This window comes from Corapipo altera, unplaced genomic scaffold (assembly GCF_003945725.1).
Source record: "Corapipo altera isolate COAL_440 unplaced genomic scaffold, ASM394572v1 76, whole genome shotgun sequence".
Taxonomy (NCBI): Eukaryota; Metazoa; Chordata; class Aves; order Passeriformes; family Pipridae; genus Corapipo; species Corapipo altera.
The window spans coordinates 1,451,917-1,474,737 of NW_020884964.1; the positions used below are offsets into that span (position 1 = coordinate 1,451,917).

The window sequence follows — 22,821 nt, forward strand, 5'->3', positions numbered from 1 at the left end:
TGCTGCTGCCCTGGCTTTCAGGAGGGCAGACTTTGGCCCCTTCAGGGATCTGGTTGGTAGAGTACAATGGGATAAAGCCCTGGAGGGAAGAAGGGCCCAAGAAAGCTGGTTGATATTCAAGGGTCACCTCCTCCAAGCTCAGGAGTGATGCATCCCAACAGAGAGAAAGTTGGGCAGAAGTGCCAGGAGGCCTGCGTGTATGAGCAAGGAGCTCCTGGACAAACTCAAACACAAAGTGGAAGCCTACAGAGGGTAGAAGCAGGGGCAGGAAGCCTGGGAGGAATACAGAGATTGTGTGAACAGCTGGAATCAGGTTAGGAAAGTCAGAGAAAGCCTGAGAGAATTAAACCTGGCCAACAACATGAAGGGCAACAAGAAAAACTTCCATGTGTATGTTGATGATAAAAGAAAGACTAGGAATAATGTGAGCCCTCACTAGAATGAAAGGGACAACCTGTTTACTGGGACATGGCAAAGGCTGAGATACTCAACAACTTTTTTGCTTCTGTCTTCACCAGCAAGTGCTCCAGCCACACTGCCTGAATTGCAGAAGGCAAAGGCAGGGACTAGGAGAATGAACCAGTCCACTGTAGGAGAAGATCAGGTTCAAGACCATCTAAGGAACATGAAGGTGCATAGGACCTGTTGAAATGCATCCATGGGTTCTGAGGGAGCTGCTGGATGAAGTGGCTAAGTCACTATCATATTTGAGAAGCTGTGGCAGTCTGGTTCCCATCATCTAGAAAAGGCAGAAAATAACCCCCATTTAAAAAAAAAGGGAAAAAATGAAGACCTAGGGCACTACAGGCCAGTCAGTCTCACCTCTGTGCCTAGCAGGATCATGGAGCAGAGAGAGACTGGAACATGTTGCCCAGAGAAGTTTTCTTGGAAGGGGTTCAAGGCCAAGCTGGATGGGGCTTTGAGCAACCTGTTCTAATGGAAGATGTCTCTGATGATCTCTTAGGTCCCTTCCAAAACCATGCATACTATGATTTTAAATAAGAGGGTTTTGCATCTTGGAGAACTAAAGGGTTCAGCAGCTTTGTGATTTAGTGCGTTGATTTGTACTTTGGAATTGAAGGTTTTGCTGCTCTCTCCTTTTCTGCCACTGGGTGACAGTACGTTGTTGCTCAATTTCCTCATCTTTGAAAAGGAAATAATTGAGACTTGCTATATATGTAATGCAAAGCACCATAGACGGGGAAGATGATAAAAATGTCATCCACTTTCACTGGCCTTCTATGCTTCTCTCTATTAATGGAGGGCTATGCGAATGAAAATTATTCTTTCTTGTCAGTGCTTCTATCACCTTGTTCTGTGTTAATTCCAGGCTGCAGCAGTCCTGTGGCAAGTAGAAATGTTTATGGATGATGGTTGCTGGATCAGACTGACTTCTTCCTGTACAGGCCAGGAGCGCAAACCCTATTGCTTGGTATGGTGGTTACTCAGTTTGGGAGGGTGTTCAGTAAGATGCCAAAGAAGCTTAATAGATGAGTTGCTGCAGGCTCTGACCTTTGGTGCAGCTGAACCCTATCTTAATAGTTTGTGGACAGAGATGGAGTGATATTGTGGTAACTTTGAAAGGCTGGAGAGGTGTGACTGCTATGGACGTGGGCAGACTTACTGCTGTGAGAACTCTGAAGAAGGGCTGAGAATGGGACGTGCTTGCAATGTGTCTTTTTGGGAAAGCCCAGTCCAGGGCAGGCTGTTTCAGCATCAGCTGATTAACACTGCTCTGCCACCCCTTGGAACTATTTGTCCTATTCTGGACGGATGTGAAAGTTGAACTCGATGGGATCTTAAATTGGGGTTGAAAAAGCAAGTTTGCTGTGGTGATTCTTTTATGCTGATGCTTTGGTACCCGAGGGGCAAGCACAGCTTTGCCTCTTGAGACATGGTTATCTCTAGTGATTCGTTTGCCAAAGTATCCAACTGGAGATTTTCTGAGAAACTTTTCCTGACTTTGCAGCGAAGTAGACCTCCACTGTTTTGACATGCCAAATGTGATGGCTTTTGTGTGACTAATTCTCTTTTAAGACAGTTTCCCCAAAGTTATGAAGTGGAAAAGCAAATAAGTTGTAGTGCTGTTGGTGCTCAAGAGGGTAAGTCATATGAAAACTTGTCTCTTGGGAGTTTTTTAGTTCGGATTCTTTTTCTACTCCTCTAACCCTTCGCTCCTTCCTGGCCATTGTTGGAGATAACTTAGTACACTGTGGTCTTGTCTTTTTTAGTTCTTTTTGAGCTTTGGAACAAGTACAGCAGACCCAGAGATCATCAAATAACTTGCTTTTCTTGGGGAAGGGGAAAAGAGAATGCCAAATATGAGTGGTATTTAACAGTGTGGCTTTGTCTGGTGTGACTTTTGAGTGCTCTAGTCCAAGCTGTCAAACTGTGGCCGGGTGTATCTCGGGGCAGGTGCAAGAAGACTAGAAATGTTTATGGCAGAACTGAAGCTCAGAAGCAACTTCCCCTAACCTGAACATAGCTAATGCCCTTATTCACTAGGGCTATTACCTTCTGAGCTCTTCTTTTAATCTTGTGATAGCAGGGAGGGTTGTTCTGCCAGGTGCCACAGTCAGGAGAGAAGGCTGGGCACCACGAACATATTGGAGCTGTGTGCACAAGAGTCTTCCGAGGGGGATCAATTTGCATGTAAAATCTGGCAAGTCAGTGGTGAAAGCTAGTGCTGTGGGAGGGAAGAAGCTGAGCTAATGCCTTGGGTACTTGGGTTCTTTGTTGTCCCTGATGTCTCATGGGAGATCAGTCACTACTTTTCCATTGTGGCTGGTCGTGCAGGTTTGTTGCTGGCCACACCTCTTCAGCTGTGAAATGCAGCTCTAACCACAGCTGCATTTGAAATAACTGCAGCCAGACACCCCTTTGCACTGAGAGCAGGATGTGAATTCTGGGAGTAGGGGTCAGAGGCAAGCAAGAATTTGTGCCCATTAAATTTGTAGTTTCTGATATCTTGCCCTACCTAATCTTTCATCCACCTCGGGCAATGGAAATTTTCCATCGTTCTTGTCTATGCTACATTGGAAAGCAGCTGAATAACTTGTCAGTCTAAATGAGTTTGTTTAAAGGTTAAGCGTTTGGACAAAGTGTGGTTTTCAGTTAAATTTCTCAGAATGAATAAAGCCTGATTGTTGACCCCGTAAAAAATAGAGGGAGTTGATTGGGTACAAGTCCAGTCAGTCAGCAGTACCCTTAAAAAAACATAAAGTTTGTCTGTAAAGTTTGTCTGAAGTCTGTAAAACCCCAAATATAAACTGTGGTAGGTGGCACAATTCTAAGCAACAAACTTCGCACAGTGACAGGCTACTTAACCAGGCCATTGGCATTTAATTTGTTGTAAGAACCTTAACACCTTAACGCTTAGTTTTATCTGAAGCTTTGTCTACATAAATAAACTGTGTTTGGCCCTGCAAGTCAGAGGTCAACCTGAAGTGGAGTGGGATGGTGGTATGTGAAGCACCAAGGTCTGGGAGAAAGCCAGCATGCTTGATGCTTTCTGGTGAAAGAGATGCCTGGCCCAAGATGGCTGATGCTTCCATGGCCACTAAAATGGAAAGGAGGCCAGTTACTGTTGTGGTGACTACAATGTTGTTGGGGGACCAGAGTGGAACTGCAGAACCAAGTAGAGGTATCATTGTGCAGTTTAAGGATATTATGACAAGTATCTGAATGCAGGGTCTGCATACCTCCAGTCCAAGGAGACCTGAAGTCTGCTGAGGCTGAAAGGAGGTGCCTTTCAGATGGTGTTGGCTCCCATTCTTGCTGCTGTGCTGGATCAGCAAGATGATGGGATGCAGAAATGGGGTGATCTGTTGTAAAACCCAGATGAAACAGGTTGACTGACACACAGATCTCTCATTATTCAGCATAAGGGGTTCTTAAGGACAGTATTTTTCTAGAAACTCAGGGTTTTCTAATCCTTGACAGTTCCTCAAATACAATTCTCCCAGAGTAAAAGAGCAATGCTAATATGCCTGTGGAATAAACAAACTGGCATAATCTGCTCTTGATGCTTCCATGGAGACTAGTTTTACAGGCTCATTCCACTTCCACAGAGGCATCAGTCAATGGCATGTTGGTTTCAGATGCACGTCTATATGCCTGCCTTGTGCAAGGAGAAAGCTGAAACAAGTCAGGCTTGGAAAAAACCAGCCAGTCTTCTTGATGATATCAGTGCAGGAACATGACACCTTTGCAGCTCTGAGACTGTTCTCTAGTGTGAAAACGTGGCCTTAATGGAAGCAGCGAGAGGTATCCAAAGATCTTGTCAGAGCGAGATTGGTTTTTGGTGGCAGAAGAAAGGGGCTGCAGTTCCCTAAAAAGGGAGGAAACCCTGTCTGCATAACTCCCAGAGGAACCTGAGGCTGCTTCCTATGTCTTATCCAAACGCCTTTTGGGACATACTATGGCATATGAAAGAATATTGCTCTGTCTCCTGAAGGGCTTGGAGAAATTTTTGCTTTAGTGTAAAGCCTTGCAGTGAAACAATGTAAGGCAAGGAACTGAGCTGAAGTACTCCACGGCTGTGCATTCTAAAGATGTGTTTTGTTTTGCCTTGTTGGTGGAACAGATGTTCCTACAGGGCACAAGTATCAGGAAGATTTTGCTGAAGCTATTTAAAATGTTACTCCACAGCTAACTGCCCTGTCTCTTTTCTGTAGCAAACTTCTTTAGTAGAGCTGCTGGAAGATAACTCACATATCCCTTTGACACTTTTATGCAAAAGTTGGTTTCTTAGTGTAAACAGCTGATGAAAGTGATTGCAAAGCCTTGGCATAAGTCTGATTCCTTTAAATCTGTGTCTGCTTTGTGTCAGTGACCTTTGCAGGTGAGATAATGACCTCTAGGTCTGTCTGTTCAGTGATCACAACAGAGATCTGATGATGCTGACACATGGGCCTTCTTATCTAGCTGCAAAGAGCACATAAGGCAGCTAATTTTTGCTAATTTGTTTGAGGTAGGGACTGAAAAATTTTGCAGTAAGTGATTGTAGTTAGCTATATACAAGGCTTTTTCTTCGTAGCCAGCAGCAGTCATGTCTCCTTATCTAGCTGCTGCCGGTTAAACCTTGTCTTGGTTCTGTGCACTGCATGTGTGACTCCCCTAGCTGTGAGTTCTGAAAGTCAGTGAGGTTGTGAAATTGGGTACACCTGGTATAGACAGAAATTCCAAGTCTTTGATGTAGAGCTATTGATGTGAAGAGAATGCAAAGTGGAAGTCTGTCAGTAAGCAGACTGGTGGCAAACAGTTTGTTTCCTGTACAGTTTCAAAAATGGAAGTATCAGAGGAAGTATTTGCATAGCATAGCTTTTGAGCAAATGCAGATCTCCCTTTGAGGATCACTGGGCACTGTGAAACTCTGGTGAAACTCAGGCTAGCTTGGTTTGAGTAGCACTGTTTTCATGGAGGTCTCCTCAGTGTGCAGCCATGTGGCAGACTGTTTGGGATCTCGTCTTCACGTGTAGCTAAGTTTTCTCTTAAGTAGATGAGCCAGGAAACTGTGTCATGCATTGAACCCATTGCTTCCAGCATACTGGAGAGAAATCTGAGGCTGAAGTAAGCCACTCCTTCAGCTTGTTTGTACCAGTCCTGCATGAACCCATACTTCAGAAGCACCAGCTTTGGTTGTTCACAAGCTCTTAATGTCACTGCTGGGGATGTTCTTTTTTCTCCAACATCCAGAGCTAGCAAGAACAAGTTTTCCTTTTCACCTTATGCCCTAAATATTTACTAGAAATATTTTTATTTAATCACCATTGTAACCTGGAATAGACGTCAGAGTCTTGGCATGCCCTGCAAGGATGTGAACTCCTTGGAGTGAATTGGTGAAGAGTTAACCTTGGTGTAAATTCTAGCAAAGATGCAGAGGGCAGAGACATTGGCTATTTGATTGCTGCATGTCATTGGGATTAAATGGTATTTAGCTCCAGTTCTTTAGGTCAGTGCTAGCAGTGTCCTCTTTTTTAATTTCCCAAATCCTTCCTCAGTGAAGTGCTCTGGCATGGTACAAAGAGCTTAGTCGACTTTAGCTCTGCTTATTTCTTTGGTGCTCATGAAAGTTCTGTTATCTACCTGGGGAGATGATGCAGCTTTAAACATAAGGCTGATCTGTCTTTCTCAGAAGGTGCTTGTCTGTTTGGATACAGAGGTCCAAACTGTCTTGCTGCATTTTCCTGGACAGAGCAACAAGATCATGTTGGGTTAGCATGATGCTAAGTTATTAGAGAACATTATTAAGGTATTAGAGAGTGTCCAAAGGTGGGCAGTGAAGATGGTGAAGGGCCTTGAGAAGGCTGTATGAGGAGCGGCTGAGGTCACTCTGTCTGTTCAGCCTGGAGAAGAGGAGACTGAGGGGAGACCTCATTGCAGTTACAACTTCCTCCTGAGAGGAAGAGGATGGTCAGACAATGATCTCTTCTCTGTGGTGACCAGTGACAGGACCCAAGGGAGTGGCCTGAAGTTGTGTCAGGGGAGGTTTAGTGAGATATTAGACAAAGATTCTTCACCCAGAGGGTGGTTGGGTGCTGGAACAGGCTCCCCAGGGAAGTGGTCACAGCACCAAGCCTGCCAGAGTTCAAGAAGAATTTTGACAATACTCTCAGGCACATGGTGTGACTCTTGGGCATGGTCCTGTGCAGGGCCAGGATTTGGACTCAGTGATCCTTGTGGGTCCCTTCCAACTTGGCATATTCTGTGATTCTGTAAAGTTCACTTGGCTTTAACTTTTGTTGCTCTGACAAATAGAGAATTGGCTTGGTGAGGAGACTGCGACAAAGCTCCTTGTGTAAGGGACTTGAAGAGTCACACACGGGACACTTCTGTGGTGTGCTTACTGTCTGCATGTGTCTCTGCACAGACCTGAGCTGCCTTTTGACCCCCACTGTGGCATGTGAAAGGTGTATGACATCTGTTACTGTCCTGCTAGCTGAAGGAAGAACCATTCTGAGCTAGACTGTGTAGGGCCAACAGCCTGGTTGGAAGCCCTTGGCATTGTGTGAAACACTCAGCTGAAGGGAGAAAGGGATTGAGACCATTCCTAACTGTTATGGTGAATATTCATACCATTACATCATCTGAAGAGGGCATGCCATGTTTGAGGAGGGGGGGGACATTTTGCTTCGGGGAAAGAGTTGATCCAGGGTCTCAACCATGGCCAGAAACCGTCCCTGCCTTGCTGGGACAGCAGCAAAGCTGGGAGCCACTGACTTGCTGTGTTGTGCTGGAATCAAAGCAGCCCAGGGGTCACCCCTGCCCCAGCTGCCACACTGCCACAGTCTCACCAGCGCGGCCAGAGTGCCACATGGAACTGCTGCTGTTCACTTGCCATGTGGAATTACTGCCTGTGCCGGAGCCCCTGCTGCCACTACACAGCCCTGTCAAGCCAAGTGGGCCAAGGCACTGCACTGGGGGTAACGTGGCAGAGAACAAGGAGACTCTGAACTGGTACCACCACTGCAGTTTTAGTTTAGTTAACTAAATTGGATGGAGTGGCCAGTTTGGTGGTGTGGCTCCTGTGAGCAGCGCAGTTCTGGTTTTTTTGCTTTTGCCCCTGTTCTTCCATGGTTTTCTTTTGTTTGGTTGGGTGGACGGGGTGGTTGGCAGGGAGGACCCTCCACTGTTCTCCTTCCCCTTTGTTCCTGGGGGACCGCGTGATGCAGTAAACTCTTTTGTTGTGGGTAAGCCATTTCCTTTGTATCTTTGTGGTGCTGCTATCTCTCCTTGTTAGTAAACTGTTATTTTTTTCACTTAAAACCTCCTTGCATTTTTTTTGTCTCTCTATATTGTGGGGGGGCTAATAAAAAGGGGAGGGAATTAATTTTATTGGACAATATTTGTCTTCAAAATTTGTCCAATATTTGTCTTCAAACCAAGACACTAACCCCTTTGAGATTCAAAGAGCAGTCTTGGCTTCTTGCCTTCCTACAAACTTAGCTGTGGCTTGACTTTCCTGCTTCCTGAACAACTCAAGCCACTATAGTTGACTTTCTTTCTCTTTGTCTTTGGCACCAGGGGGTCAGTGGTGGCTTGTGTGCTGGGTGAATGTAGCACCAAATTACATCCTTTCATGACCCTTTGGGAGCTTTCTTTTGAACACTGCTTTTTTTTCCAGACAAGAGACTGCTATTCCCAAAGGCAAGATGCAACACAGCTGCCTCTCCAGCACTGGATGCTGAATTTGACCTGCTGATGGGTCACCTGCTCATCACAAATGATGTTTCTGAAGCAGGACTTGAGACTTGCCCAGCTTGCAAAGGTTTGCTTTGGGATTACTTGGAGCAGAGACCTCAGCTATGCTGTTAATAGATCCATCGTAAGATCCCCAGCCCTTGGCCCAGAGCTCTTCACTGGCCTTTCTTGACTGAATGGTTGTTATAAAGGCTGAAATTGTTACTGCTAATAGGAGTTGCAATATTGCTGTAGAAAGGCAACAACTCTCAGAAGAGAAGGAGTGTTTGTGGGGAAAAAAACATGCTCTTTGTGGCTTAGGTCAGGGCCCTTTACATTTAGAAGTGCTGGTCTGTGTATGACTGAACATGGGGTCAGATTTTATTGCTGTTTTAAGGGACCAGCTACCCGAATCCTTGCTAATAAGGACCTTAGTCCAGTGTAAGCAATAATTGGCCCATGGATGAAGAGTGAAGGCTGAAGGAATGGTAGATGCCCATGTAGAGAAAACCATCATTCTGCTGAACCCGAATATAATCTGTGGTCTGCCAGAGATAAAATATCATGTATTAACCTACATGAAACTATTTTGTTTAACCTCAGCAGAATTATGCTTTGAGAATATGATTAAGCTTATTCATCTTGGCATTTGCAGTGATGCCCTTTCATAGTGTAGATTACTTTTGAGTAAAGTAGAAGCAGTAGTTAGACTGTGTCATTTCTGGGCTGTCTGTGTTTCAAGACATCCTTATCCATACTTCTGTCTTGAAAAAAGAACTTCTGTCTGCCTCTTGCATTCCTGATAGATATGTCTAGCCTTTTCCCTAGCACTGGAGACTCTTAAAACTTGTGCATGTGTGTATCCCCAGGCAAACTATCCCACTGTTGTAAAGCTTTCCTCGGTGTTGTAGTCACACGTGCTGTGGTTTAGACTTGCTTCCATCATGGCTTTGTGAAGGTTATTACAGAATAAAGCAAGTGTAACGAGTTCCTAGGTGTGCTTGAAAATGCAGCCAGAGTGTGGATGGGTTGTTACTGAATCAATGACAACATGTGTTCATGTACACTTTAGTTTTGGAAAAAGAGATACACAACTGGATAGCAATACATTCAGTCAAGGTAGGTCTTTGTCACTTGAGTATCTTTCTCAAGGAAAAAACAACCATGTACTTTGAGAGAAAAGCTCTATGGTGGTTCTGTACATTCTCCACTTTAGTATTGATGTCAACAGTCCAGGTAAGGAAAAACACATGGTGGTAGATTCCTTGTAAGTCAGGCTTTTATGGGGAAAGCTGTTGGTGACAGTGGACAACAGGGACATGTACTTTCTGTAACCAAGGTGTTATCCAGACCTCAAAATAGCATCTCAGCGTCTGCAAATAAAAGGAGAATTGATGAGAAAGTTGAGGTGTCTGCGAGTTGGTCTCAGCATTGTGGGGCATGATGGGGCAGGAGAGAAGAGCATCTTTTTGTCTACCCACTTTATCCCAGGAAGAGTACTGTTTGCTAAGTAATCATGTCTAGCAGGAAAGCCTGTGTAAGGATTTCCCCCACCTAGAAAACCTCTAGCACCTACTGTATTTCTGCACACGTTCACCCAGGAATATGGGCTAGGTGGATGTGTCCAGTTCAACTCCTTGCAGACAAGAGCTGGCCCTGGATGCTTGAGAGATGATAATCCTACCTCACCCTGGCTGGCTCTGCAGAGAAGAGGCTTGTACATCTACGGGGACTTGGCAGAGCCGGTCTGAAGGTGATTATACAGCTAGAGATGCCCAAGAATCACCTCCAGTTACTCCAGCAGTTATTGAATACCCCAAAGGAATTGGACACACCTGTTGCAGGTTTTTTTTCCTCTGGAAGTGACAGCTGTCCAGGCTGGAGTGCTCCCTCTTCTCACACACAGTGCGTTTGATTTCCACATGGAGCATGTATTTCAGCCCTCTGACAATCTAGAGAAAGTAGTTTCCTCCTTTAAAGTAAGGGCAGGGGAAAGAGATGCCAAAATTTTGGCTAGGAATCAAGTGCTACATCTGAAAATTGTGTGTCACCTACACAGAGCCCTCATGTGTAGCAGGGTGATAGAGGGACAGCTTTAGGCATTCATAGCAGTCCTGAGGAGGATCAGGGCTGCCATGTCTTGGGTGTGCCATAGGAGGGTCAATTAGAAAATGGGTTGAAGGGCCACCAGAAGTATGCTCTTCTTACCTGTACCATGGCTTTGTTTATTCGTGAATCCTTAAACAGAAAGAGGTCGTTGGAACTGTTGTTGTATCTATAAACCCCAAAGCGAACTGCCTTGCGAACACCAGAGCTGTTGATGTTCGCTGGGATAGGGGAGCCAGGTTTCATGGTTGAATGAGGTGGTGGTACATGTATATCTGAAACAACACGAAACACGACTGTAAAATACATCAGCTGCCTGAAAGGGTGGGACCTTTAGCCCTCTTAATGTTCTTACCTGTCCAATGCATTTTGTGCTTCAGAAGGACTCTGCACACATCCATTAGAAGTAATTTTCCTTTTTATGTTTGAAATGGTGAAAGAATCCGGTGGAATGAAGAGACATAAAGAGCTGCTGCCACAAGTGATAGCAGAGCTCAAACTGACTTAGAAGAAGCCAGAGTATCACTAATATTATTTAAAAGGTCTCTGGTACAACTCCCAGTTTATAGAAGGACTGACTTTGAATCTACTTATAAAGATAGATCAGGTTGTTCTGAGTACAATATAGTTTTGATAACATGTCAAACACTGGCTAGAGAGCCCTGCTGCTCTTAGTTTGCATATCTTGCAGATATAAGTTCTTTCTCATCCACACCACCCTTAAGCCTTTGATGGCATCTTGAGGTTTTTATGTTAGAAGCATTTAGATAGTGATCAAGGTGAGGGGAAGATGCCCTCATTATATATACTGACAAAAGACAGGGTGTCCTTCTCCAGCTGGGCAGGGAAGGGCCTGGGGCAGAACTTGGACTAGTTCCTCACTGTAAAATGAGCTGCTTTGAGAATTGAAGTGCTGTTGCCCTGACCCAAACATCAGGGACCATATTCTGTCAATGTCAAGATCCCACATGGAATACTTCATCAAGCTCTGGGGCCTCCAGCATAAGGACATAGACATGTTGGAGCAAGTCCAGAAGAGGGCCATGAAGATGGTTAGAGGATGGAGCACCTTTCCTATGAGGAAAAACTGAGAGAATTGGGATTGTTCAGCTTGGAGAAGAGAAGGTTCTTAGGTGACCTTATTGCAGCCTTTCAGTACCTTAAGGGAGCCTACAAGAGACATGGAGAAGGACTTCTGACAATGGCATGTAGTGACAGGAGAAGGGGTAATGGCTTTAAACTGGCAGAGGGCAGGTTTAGATTAGATATTAGGAAGAAATTCTTCACTGAAAGGGTGATAAGACATTGGAACATGTTGCCCAGAGAAGTTGTGGATGCCCCATCCCTGGAAGTGTTCAAGGCTAGGCTGGATGGGACTTTGAGCAACGTGGTCTAGTGGAGGGTGTTCCTGCCCATGACAGGGTGTTTGGAATAGATTATCTTTAAGGTCCCTTCCAACCAAAACCATTCTATGATTATCAAGGTCATGAAGTGGAGAAACAAGTTGTGGAAGAAATGGAAGTTGGGGGGTGTGAAGGTTAGCCCATTGCATTTCACATTAGAGCACTTCATAGAATCATTTACTGTATATTTTTACTTAGTCGTGTAGCTATTTCCCCATGCCCTGCTTATTTTTCAATAATTGAAAAGAAGCTGGAAGCTTACAGTTGATATCATTATTTCATCCCCTTTTACATTTGGCTTCCTCTCCATTTTCCATTTTCCCAATTCTGAAATCAAAGAAGAGTAAAAAATCATCAGCCTGCACAAGGGGCCGTGCAGCCACTGCTAATGCTAAGACCTGCCAGTGCAGGAGGTGATGCTCAAGTTCGTGCTGTGTTTGTGCAGGCAGTGAGCCTGTGCATACTTGTGCACGCAAATGTGCACACAGAACTTGTACTGAATCTGTTGTGAAAGTCAAGTTTTTTATCACCTCTAGTGGTTTTTCACAAATAGATTACTCACAGCCAGTTACACAGAGCATAGACTCTAAGCCAGTTTGCACTGAGAAACCTAAGTAGAAGTCAGGGTCAACTTGGTGATCTATTTAAAAAAATAGATTATTTAAAAAAACCCCAAACCAAACCAGCATTACATCATCATCATAGAAATTTGCAAAAATTTATCTTACAGGTTGCTTATATATGTCCTAGTTACACTATCACATCCTCCTCTACAGGTGTTAATTGCTGCACCTACTTGCAATACTGTTCAAGGATTTACATCTTGACCTGAAAAGACTCAGTTCTACATCCCTCCTCAACCCAAGGATGTCCAAATTCATATCTCTTCCTGGCTGATACCACAGCTACCTTAAATGACTTCAATGTTTTCTTGCAGATGGGAGCTGAGAGACCATGTGCTTGAAAGAAGCAGATGTTCTCCACGTGGCTTTGTGTTTGGTGTGGAGGTGACGAACTTTCCTATCCCATGTCTCTGATCTGTGTTGGGACTGGGTGTGCAGCCATTGCTGGGCAATCTGGTGGTGTTTTTTCACCTAATAGTCCAGAATCCACCTGTGGGTCCCAAGATTATTCTGTATGGGATGGTATTTTCCCACTGTAGCAAGGATGGGATTCAAGAGTCACAGAAGCTCATGACCATGGAGCCTTGGACTGAAGGTATTTCTTAGGCAAGCACATCTTACCCAGTTGTCAAAGGGGGTTAAGGCACTAGGATCCACAGGTGATTCAAAAGGGTCATGCAGGACCTGCCTGAAGTCAGAAAGGAAGTTTGAGGTAGAGCCAGGCTTTGGTTTTCCCATAAGGCCAGCTGTCCTTTCCCTCAGAAATGCCATGCTTTTTCTTGTGCCATCAATACCAACCCAACAGCTTATAGGAATCAGTTTTATCCTGAGCTCACCTAGCAACTGAAATAGTCTGCCAAGCTAAAAGCAGGTCACTGCCCTGGGTTCTTCTTGCTGCTCACCAGGACCTTGCTTGACTCTGTGCTTTCACACCTTTTGGAAGGTCAGGTGTGGCAGTGATGGGGGTGTTAACATCAGATACTCTTTTTTGTAGAAGAAATCACAGGCTTTTCCAGTCTTAACACAAGGTCCTTTTGTGGCTTTTGAGAGCCCTCAACACCTCTTGAGTCATGGTGATGTCTTTTACAGGCATGGGGTGCGAGGGTGAGTGAGACTGGCTGAAATTACACTTTATGGGAAGAAAACCATCACGTGTTACTCAAACCAAAAGTCAGAGTCCAAAGTGACCTTGTTCCTGACTCCAGTGCCTGGTAGATTGATCAGTGTCACATGTGGCTACATGTCTGAAATGCATCACCTGGAGATCTTTACCCTCCTATTTTCCTTTGATGACTCAGATTCCTTAAGGTTAGAATTCAGTTTTCTTTATGTGCTTTGCTTCTCATTCAGGATGGTCACTGCATGGCACACACACTGGACTGAAATCACTTTTACTGTTTGAAATAGTTTGCAGTACTATATTTCCAAAACTCAGAAACTCTCTGGTGTGAAGCACCTGTACTCTCTGCAACCTTTTCTGTCTGTTTCTTCCCTAGCTTGGCCCTTGAGTGCCATTACCTTAAAAAGCTGAATTTGTGTAAAGTGATGGCCCAGCTCCAGGCACAAGGCAGAATGGCTCAGAGGGTCAGATAGCAGTGCAGGGCTCTAGGCATACCAGCATTGCTGAAACAATTGTAATCCAGTCCTGGGCAGGAGCAGAGACACTGTGTGACCTACCCAGGCACCTACAACACTTAGAGGCCCAGAGGATGTGATCTCATGACTTGGGCAGAAAACTCTTGTGGGTCTACCAGGAGATGCTTAGGGCCAGAGCATACATATTTCAGACTCCATCATTGCTTCTGGATTTGTAAATGTGAAGAGAGAGAGAAGCCAGCCCTCCTCCTGCTCCTCCTCTTGGATGATGGTAGGGTTAGATTCTTTTCTTGCTCAAACTTAAGAAGTAAGTGAGGACTGTTCTTGCAGAGATGAGCTGAATGTTGTATTAAGAGGACCTCTTTTGTGCTTTCTTCTTTAAGTAATACTTTTGGGACCTCGTTTCTGCAGTATGAGAAAGCAATCCTGTAGATGCTCCCTCCCAGCCCGCAGTGAAACAAATAGGCAGATTGAAACAGGTTGATTTCCTCTGTTACTAGAAGCAAGGCTAGACCTTATCTTTACACTTAAGATTAAGCAGAGTTCCTGCATGCCTCTGCAACACCTAACAGAAACCACAGCAGAAACAAAAATCTACTGGCTAACCAAATACCATCCTCGAGTGCATCAGTATTTTCAGTATATGGGAGGCAAAATGAAACTAAAGTAGAACTAAAACCTTCAGAGAAAAACACTCCTGCCTGCAGCTCCCATTCTAAAGATTTAAGGGCAGCTGGAATTAAGAGTTTCCTTGCTCAGCTGAGAAAGAAACTATACAGAATAATGCTTCATTAAAGTCAGCTAATTGGCACTCAAGTGCCCATCTGTACTTAGCAATCAAGTTGTTACCCACAATCTTTAGATTTAGTATTTAAGGTCACACAGAGTTAAACCCATTAACTTTAAAATCCCTAAATGATATCCATGGAGATAGCATGCTTAACTACAAGCAAAGTCTTTTAAGCAGTTGGATTTTCAGCTGCAGTCTCAACCCTGCAGTGCTGAGCCAGCATGGGCAGCAGTTGGAGAAGGGCTGTTATTGACCAGTGCATTAGGTAGCAGCACTCACAGAACTAAAACACAAGGAAAAAAGCAATTATTTTTCACTCTTACCACCTGAAGTCCTGTTGAAGCTCCAGAGTGTTAAGCAGCAAAGTACAATACAACTGTAGATGAAGTTCGCTGCCATCTCCACCACTTCATAGGAGCCTGGCAGACAGGGGAGTGACTATTCTACTTCCTGCTGGAGAAGATATGCCTCTATGAGTGCTCTTATTGGCTGTGGGGGAAAGAAAAAAAATCACCCTAAAACCCCCTGAGTCATCACAGCTCTGACGCAGATCATCTGCCTCCTGCTGATGACCACATACATCGAAGCCCAGCCACAGAGCTCTGGCTTGGTGATAGCAGCACCAACCTTGCATTAGGCAGGGACTTTTGCTTTGTGATCCTCAGGGGTTTTGCAGAAGCACAGGCAGATATGTGTGACCTAATACTTGGAAATGGTGTGGGGGTGAGGAGTGTAAGAGTCATGTGCTTTGAGGGGGAAACTTAATCCCTAAGAAATGGGCAATGAGCCCTGTGGATGTAGGTCTTGGCTTGTATACGTGCATCTGCATGTGGAGAAACCTGACAGAGATGATGAGTCCAGTGTCTTACTTCTCCTGATGTGGAGATGTGGGATTTGGGTGAAAGACATGCAAAAGTTTTAGGGCTATCTACCCAAGGGGACTGAGTGGAGCAAAGCTGGCAGGAAGAAGATTTTGGTTTTGATGGTAGAGGAGAACATCGTACCCTACATTTACAGAAGGCGTTATGACAATAGGAAAAGGTTGTGTTAGTTTCAGAGATGAGGGGGTTTTCTCTAGGTGCTCTCCAGAAACCAAGGGAAACATGAGGAGAGGGGTATTTTGTCTCTCTGCCTCGCAGAGCTTTGCAGTTCTAGGGTTGGATTCCCCAGTGTCAGTATTTGGTTTCCAGAGAGGTGCTCTCTAGGCAGTGTTGGCCCATGCTGAGAAGCTTGAAAAACTGGGGAAAAGGCTTAGCTGCCAGATTTGTGGTCCACCTGAAATAACCAGCTGACAGATTCAGGAGACCAGGAGATGAACTATTGTCTCACTGAAGGGCTTAGAGGGGTGGACCTCAGTCTGTGTGTGTGCGTTTGCTTCAGGTGATACTTAAAAGGAGCAGAAACAAAGTCCAATCTTGTTTGCTTGAGATACATCTCTTATCTAATTCTCTAGGACTTCTCTAAGATTATTTGAGAATACCGGAATGCTGTGAGTAATGTTTCTATTCCTCCTATCACAGGTGAACAGAATGGTGATGGTTGCCTTTCATTTGCCCCAACAATGAATCCTGCTCTTTTTTGACCAAAGGCTGCCTCAAGTAAGGTCCTAATGCAGGGCAATGTGCATGGTGTATAAGAGGCTTGAGGAAAATAATCTTAGAGTTTCCTTATTAGTAAACACTCTATTGAAATGTCCCACCAGGAAAGAAAGGGGAAAGCATGGTGTGTCATATTTATCATCAGCCTTTCTTGCACAGTCTGCTGAATCAGACTCCAAACCCTGCAGAAAACATTGAGATAGAATGAGAAGGACAATATTGAGAGGGTTTTGCCTCCTCCTCCTCCTTTTTTTTTTTTTTAGAGCTGACATAATAGCCTGTCCCATGACTGCGACACAGGTAGAGACTCAATCAAGTATTTTCAGGCCTCCCTTTCTCCTGAAGAACTGTGCTCTACAGTTTCTACCTCACTGAGAGACTCTGGAAGAGTGTCTTCTTAAGCCTATTGTCTGGTCCTCTAACATGCAAGAAAGACGTGGTTGGGACTCTCCTCGCCAGATCGCTACCATGTGATGCACAAGAAAGGGGTTCAGGTCCTGCAGGACCTCCATTGCATCTCCTTTTGCTTCCTGGTGTGCTCACAGTGGCCTTTTGATTTGAGTTGAAAGGGGCCTACTGTGAGTGATTTGGGGGGATCTTTCTGGAGTGCAGATTCCTTCCTCACTTTAAACAAGCGCCTGGGGCACCACGAGCAGCCCTTTGACAGTGTTTGGTGTGAGTGGGGATGGTGACTAGCAGAGGTAATGCGTGCGCTGACGTGCACGGAGCTGTGGTGCTGTGTAGCTGTGGAATTGCAAGGCCACCTTAATTCGGTGATGGCACTAGAGGGCACCAGGCGGTAATTCCCGGTGCTGGAGCCCAGCCTCCCTCTTCGGAGGACATTCTCCCCGCCTTCTTCCCTCTCCCCTTCTTTCCATAAAACCGATCATTTATAGCTCCTCCACATCACGTTTTGTATTTTTCTATTACCTCTTTTATGATTTTGTTGAGGAAATTTCTCCAGTTCTTTTCTCCTAGGAAGTAACAGAGTGCTCACTAATGAGTAGTAGTATTAATAGTGCTGGGTACTATTATGTAAAAAGCACAAAGAACATAACATCAAAAATCCCACCAAAAAACTCCCTTCCCCCAGTAACAGACAAACAACAGCAAACTCCTCTATATGGATATACTTGGTTTTTTCCTTGGGAATTTTTGTGCTGTGGAAAAATTTGTGACTGGAGACTGGGACTATTGTCCCTTTGTGATGTCTCATTCCAAACAGGTGTCATTTCCTAAGATACTGCTCTGTGCCCCAAATCCATCTGCAGGAGGAATGGAGGAGCATGATGTCTGACATCGAACCTCAGAAAATGAGTCAGATACTCTTATTGAAGGTCCTTCAAGGTCACTGATAGGAATTTCATCCACTTTCCCTGGAGTGCATGTGTAGTTCACTTCCTGCACTCCAGAACAGGGCATGTGGGGCACTCTGCGGAGTAGTTTCCACTCGCTAAATTTCCCATTATGTGACTGTTTCCTGTGTGAGCAGACATCCTGAACAGGGAGAGGATGAGAGTAAGTGGACTCACTGATTATCCCAGGGTAAACAGAACATTTGCTTTAATCAAATAGCTAGTCTTGAGCCAGTCTAAATCAAACTTTCTGCATCAAGCTGAATTATATAGGCCTTAAAAGTCTTGCACACACATGAGAACCCTCGTGTTTGTTTTTTCGTGTAAGTAGGAGATGTTTGTTGCAAGTTTATACCAAGCCTGCTCTCTTTTCTGCAAGGGAATTTGCAGGGTCATTACCTTCTTTCTCTCACTGTTGGTGTGAGTTACTAGAAGCTTTGGAAAGAGTGGGTAACTGTGAGGACTTTTTCGATTAAAATAAAAAAACCCCAACCATACTTCTATTATCCATAAACCAAGGATATAATTATATTCTCCTTTTTACTGAAGAAGCAAAATCCACAGTATTGATATTTGATTTTCATGACATTTGGTGCATGATGGGGACTTCTTCATCATCACTTTTTCCTTTAGTTATTCAGGGCCAGACCTTTTTCCACCCAGCACAACCCAGCAGTTGCTACCATGGCTTCCTGGAATAATGCCAGCTGGATCTGCAAGGGATCCTGTTGGAATTATACTCCTGTAAATGCAAACCACAATATTTAATTTTCAGTTTTTAAGCCCTAAACTTGAAAGAAATGGGTATGATATCTTCCACACTCAAGACCTGCACTTTGCATTTTGCCGAAATACGTTGAGATGCGGAGGAAAGACAATTCAAGAAAGAAGGACTAGGATAAACAATTGAGGTGAGGACTCAGCTGCTCCTACAGCAGGAACACCTCACTAGCCCACCTTTTGTAAGTGGAAAACCATACTGTTCATATAGCAGCAGCTTTACAGTACAGGGTAACCTGGACAAGCCACAGAATGCTTGAAACCCTTCTGAGCAGGTATGTGGCTGAACAAGTTTGATGAGGTGTATGGGAAGAGGAAAATGGTACAGAGCATATGTCCCTATGTAGCATTAAGTCAGCAGTGTGAATATGTGAATATTCACACAGTTGTGAATATGTGTCTGTGTACTCACTAACAGTAGGATGAATAGGAGAAATTGGTGAGTTGACCTCAAAGCAGAGAATTTGTCTCATACTCCCTTGCCTTTTCTGCCAGGTGTTCTGTAGCTCACCAGCACCTCACCTGTGCCTCCACTGCAGAAGTAACTGATTTTTCAAAGGGATCAAGGCTCATGCAGTTGCATCTGTTTTTTAATACCAGCAATAACTTTTGAATTTCCATTAAATATGAAAGAGTCTGGAAGACTTGAAGATAATCTGGTTACCATACATTTCTTGAGAAGAGAGGAGAGAAGTGAAGAAGAAATTACTGGCTGGGCTGAGGAGTACAACTGTGACATCATTCAGTTTATCTGCCAGCAGCACTGTCAGGTGCTGTGCAGATATTGCCTATAGATTGCACTGTGGGTTATTTATAGGATGGGTCATATGTTAAGACCCCTCCATGTTTTACCTTGAGGCTATTGTAGTAATTTTGACATTAACAAACCTCCCATCCTCTCCATCTGAAGAGCACAGAAGCATTAGTTCTGTTAGCTGGCTAGGGTCCTGTTTGGAGACTGACCTAGTTAAATATGTCTTATAACTTTGGAAACTGCCTGGGCAGAGCCACAGGCTTAGGCAGACAGTTAATCACAGAATGTTCTGAGTTGGAAGGGACCCACAAGGATCACTGCGTCCAGCTCTTAAGTGAATGGCCCATACGGGGATCAAATCCACAACCTCGGTGTTATTAGCACCATGCTCTAACCAGCTGAGCTAATCTCAGGGTCAATGGTGCTAAATGCTTGAGTTTCAGCAGTGCTGGAGGTTCCTGCGGTGGACTAGAATCAGTTGTGCAAGAGGTCCGTGGAAAACACTCACCAAATGAACTTGTGAACTCTGTTAGACACCAGCTACCACAGTGATCAACTAAGAGTAGTTAGCAAGTCTCTATCTAGTTCATGGATGAGAACGCTTACAGCTGCTGATTACAGATGCTTTCCCTCCCTTAGAGTCACCCTGAAGGAATCAAGCCACTGTTTCTTTGAAAAGAGGGAAGAGGTTGTCTCAGAGGTGGGAAGTTTTGTGATTTGAGCTCAACAGGGGAAGTTGCAGAGGGTTAGAGCTGCTAAACAGCCATTTAGATGGCCAAACTAGGGGTCGCAGTGAGAGACTGTCTCAAGTTGGCAGCTATCAAGAATTGCTTTTCAGATGAACACTGTGTTTTCTGTATTCAGGATCAGTCCTAACACAAGCCGTGAGGAAGCACGTGCACAACACAGTGCGACATATTGGCACTGCGATGTAGGCCTATGTCTGCAATGCAGCACATGCTGCAGGTCTCCCAGTATGAAGGAGGATAAATCTGTGCTCTCCAACTGTGTTTGAAAATCCCATTCACAACTCAATGGAGCTTCTCTGTCTGGCAGGTACCCAGCTATTCAGCACTGATGAGACTTGGATTTAACAGCTCCAGTCTGTGTTCTCCCACAGAGAGCAGAAAATTGTGTCCTTAATAAAATTTAAACCAAACAGACCTGGGTGCTTTACATTGATACACTAGGCAGTGTTAGCTTTGCAGTTCCCCTTTCCCATGTGAAGTACATGAGGAGCCTAGTGTGAGGGCAGCAAAGTCCCTCTCCCTTCCCAGCCACTAGGCTTCTCCCTGCAGTTTGGGCAGAGACTTGAAGAGCCACACAGATATTATCTGCTGAAATCCATTGCTTAAAATGTGGCTAAGCCAGTTCTATGCAGACAAAAGTGAGGAATCAATCAAGGCTTAATGATTTTTCCCAGTACACAACAAGGCCTGTTTAACAGCAATCTTTGCTATTCCACCCCCCCCGAAAGGTAGTGCATGTATTCACTACATTTTCCTGCATTCAGCTTCTTTTCCCTTTAACATCAGATAGCTTAATAGAGAAAGTATTACAATAGAATTGTAGTAGAGAGAAATCTGTCACGAGAGAAAAAGTTTGCACTCATTATATTTGGAGAGTTTAGTGTGTATGTGAATCAACAGTAACATCTTTCCCTGGGAGGGAGCATTTGGGGCTGGTCATAGAGCCTGTGCCATCCACTGCCTGTAGAAGTGGCAGTAAGCTAAAGCTTCAAGGCCCTTTCTGGAGGCAACAGGGAGTTCTCAAAAACAGCTCCACCTGAGAGGACAGTTATGAACAGCACCTGCTTTGTTAGTGCCTATGAAGCAAACCAGGTAGTTAACAAGGATGGAAGAGCTGTGCTTAAGTTTTGTAAAAGAATCCAGAAATGACACTAGCCTCCATGCTAGGTGCCATGTGAGCTGAGCAGTGGCGGTTGGGGAAAAATGTGATGCCTGGTTACCCTGTCCTAATAGGATTTCTTCACTTTTCTTGGCAGAAGCAAGTGCTACTCACTGTTATAGACTGGTAGAATAAATTTAGTCATGCTGGAGACACTGGTTGGGAATTTTCTGTGGAAAATGGGGTTTTTTTTGCAATGTCAAAATATATTACTGTGAAATGAGCTTTCTCAAACAGATTTATTTTTTTCTGTTTTCCACCAGAAATATACAATCAGAGCAAGTTAGAGTGCTTTGAATTGTGCTACCATTAAACAGGGTTGCTGTAGTGCCTCAAGGGAGTATGATAAGATGTGCTCTGTGCAGGATGTGGGAAGGGGTCAAGCTCTGTGTTATCTTTGATCTCCCTCTGGGGCTATATTGGTTTTCCAGCACACGGTAGTACACCTCATTGGGTGTAGCCAAGCTCTATCACATCCCCCCTAGGTCCATGACCAGAATCCTTGCTCTGGCTCAAAGATGTTTCTTCTGTATAAGACCAATGGAGTGGGAAGCTGTGTGTCACTGGTGTTGCCCTGTGGTCCTCATTGGTTTTGCTGGCTGTGCCCGAGGGTGAAAGCTAAAAAGTGAGTCATCTCTGGCAATGGGAGCAGAGATGCAGGAGGGGAGGAGACCTTCTTGACGCTGACCCTGTAGTGATCAGGTTTTCCCATTATCTTCTCTTACTTCAGGCTGCTGCTCTTTCTGAGACAGTGGGATGTCAGGCTTAGAGAGTTTCAGCAGAGACCAGTGAGCAGCTTTCTCTGTCAGAAACAGCTTTCCTCAACAGAAAATAGCTATGGTTACTTTGTCCACAAGTAGATTGAGACCCTGCAGATTTCCTCTGTGAGATGGAAAGAGCTGGAGAACTTAATATGAAGACTGAGGTGTGAGAAAAATCCCCATGACACTCTGGGAGGTTGCTCTTTTCCTCCTTGCTAGGCAGCCCAATATCATCACCCAAGCATAAGGAGACAGAGAAAATGGGAACAACAGGCATGGGACACCCACCAACGAGCAGTTATGCCAGTGGTTTGGTCCCCATCTCTTTCTCATTACATATGTGCCAGCAGTGCTCAGCTGACAGAGAGGATGGGTGGGAAGCAAGTGGACTTACAATGCCTGGGGTGAGGCCAGGGTCATGTCATGGCTGTGGCTGCTGGCACTGAAGATGAGTGGTAAGGAGAGCATCAGCCAGATTTGAGGCATTGAACCAGTATCATCTCATGATTCAATCAGTAGAGACTTTGATGAAGGCCCCTAAGCTGAGGCTTCTAAGAGGAGAAAGGAGTTATCCTCCATAAATACACTGTGAAGGTAGGAATAGCAGACGTGAAAAGGGATCTGCCACTTGCAGGACAGAATGGTGCAGCTACCAATTAGTCCAGCAATTCCTTGGGGGAAAAAGAAAAATCCTCAAACTTGGAGATTTACAGAGTAGATGTACAAGTATTTAAAAGTAGCTTTGTCCTGTGGAAATACAAATGTCTTTAGCATAGGAACCCTCATCGTCAACTAACTTGGACAGAAGCTCTAAAGGGCTGCTTGGTTGTAGGAAGACATTATTCAGAGCCGAAGAACCAAGACATTTGCATGAAAACTCAGGGCAGCAGATGTGTCACTGAAGAGCTGGGAACACCTGTCTTTTCTTTGTTATGGGAACATATTTTTCTATGTAAAACAGCAGGG

General features: G+C 44.6%; 1 protein-coding gene across 1 annotated transcript; it reads right to left on the reverse strand.

Moving 5' to 3' along the window:
- Positions 1 to 9,290: 9,290 nt before the first annotated feature.
- CST7 (cystatin F) lies at positions 9,291 to 15,490 on the reverse strand. The gene is made up of 4 exons (XM_027664554.1): positions 15,023 to 15,490; positions 10,390 to 10,562; positions 10,017 to 10,133; positions 9,291 to 9,554 (listed from the first exon to the last, which is right to left on the reverse strand). The coding sequence occupies exons 1-4, from the start codon at positions 15,096 to 15,098 to the stop codon at positions 9,462 to 9,464; spliced, it is 459 nt and encodes a 152-aa protein (XP_027520355.1). The 5' UTR covers positions 15,099 to 15,490; the 3' UTR covers positions 9,291 to 9,461.
- Between the last annotated feature and the right edge of the window lie 7,331 nt (positions 15,491 to 22,821).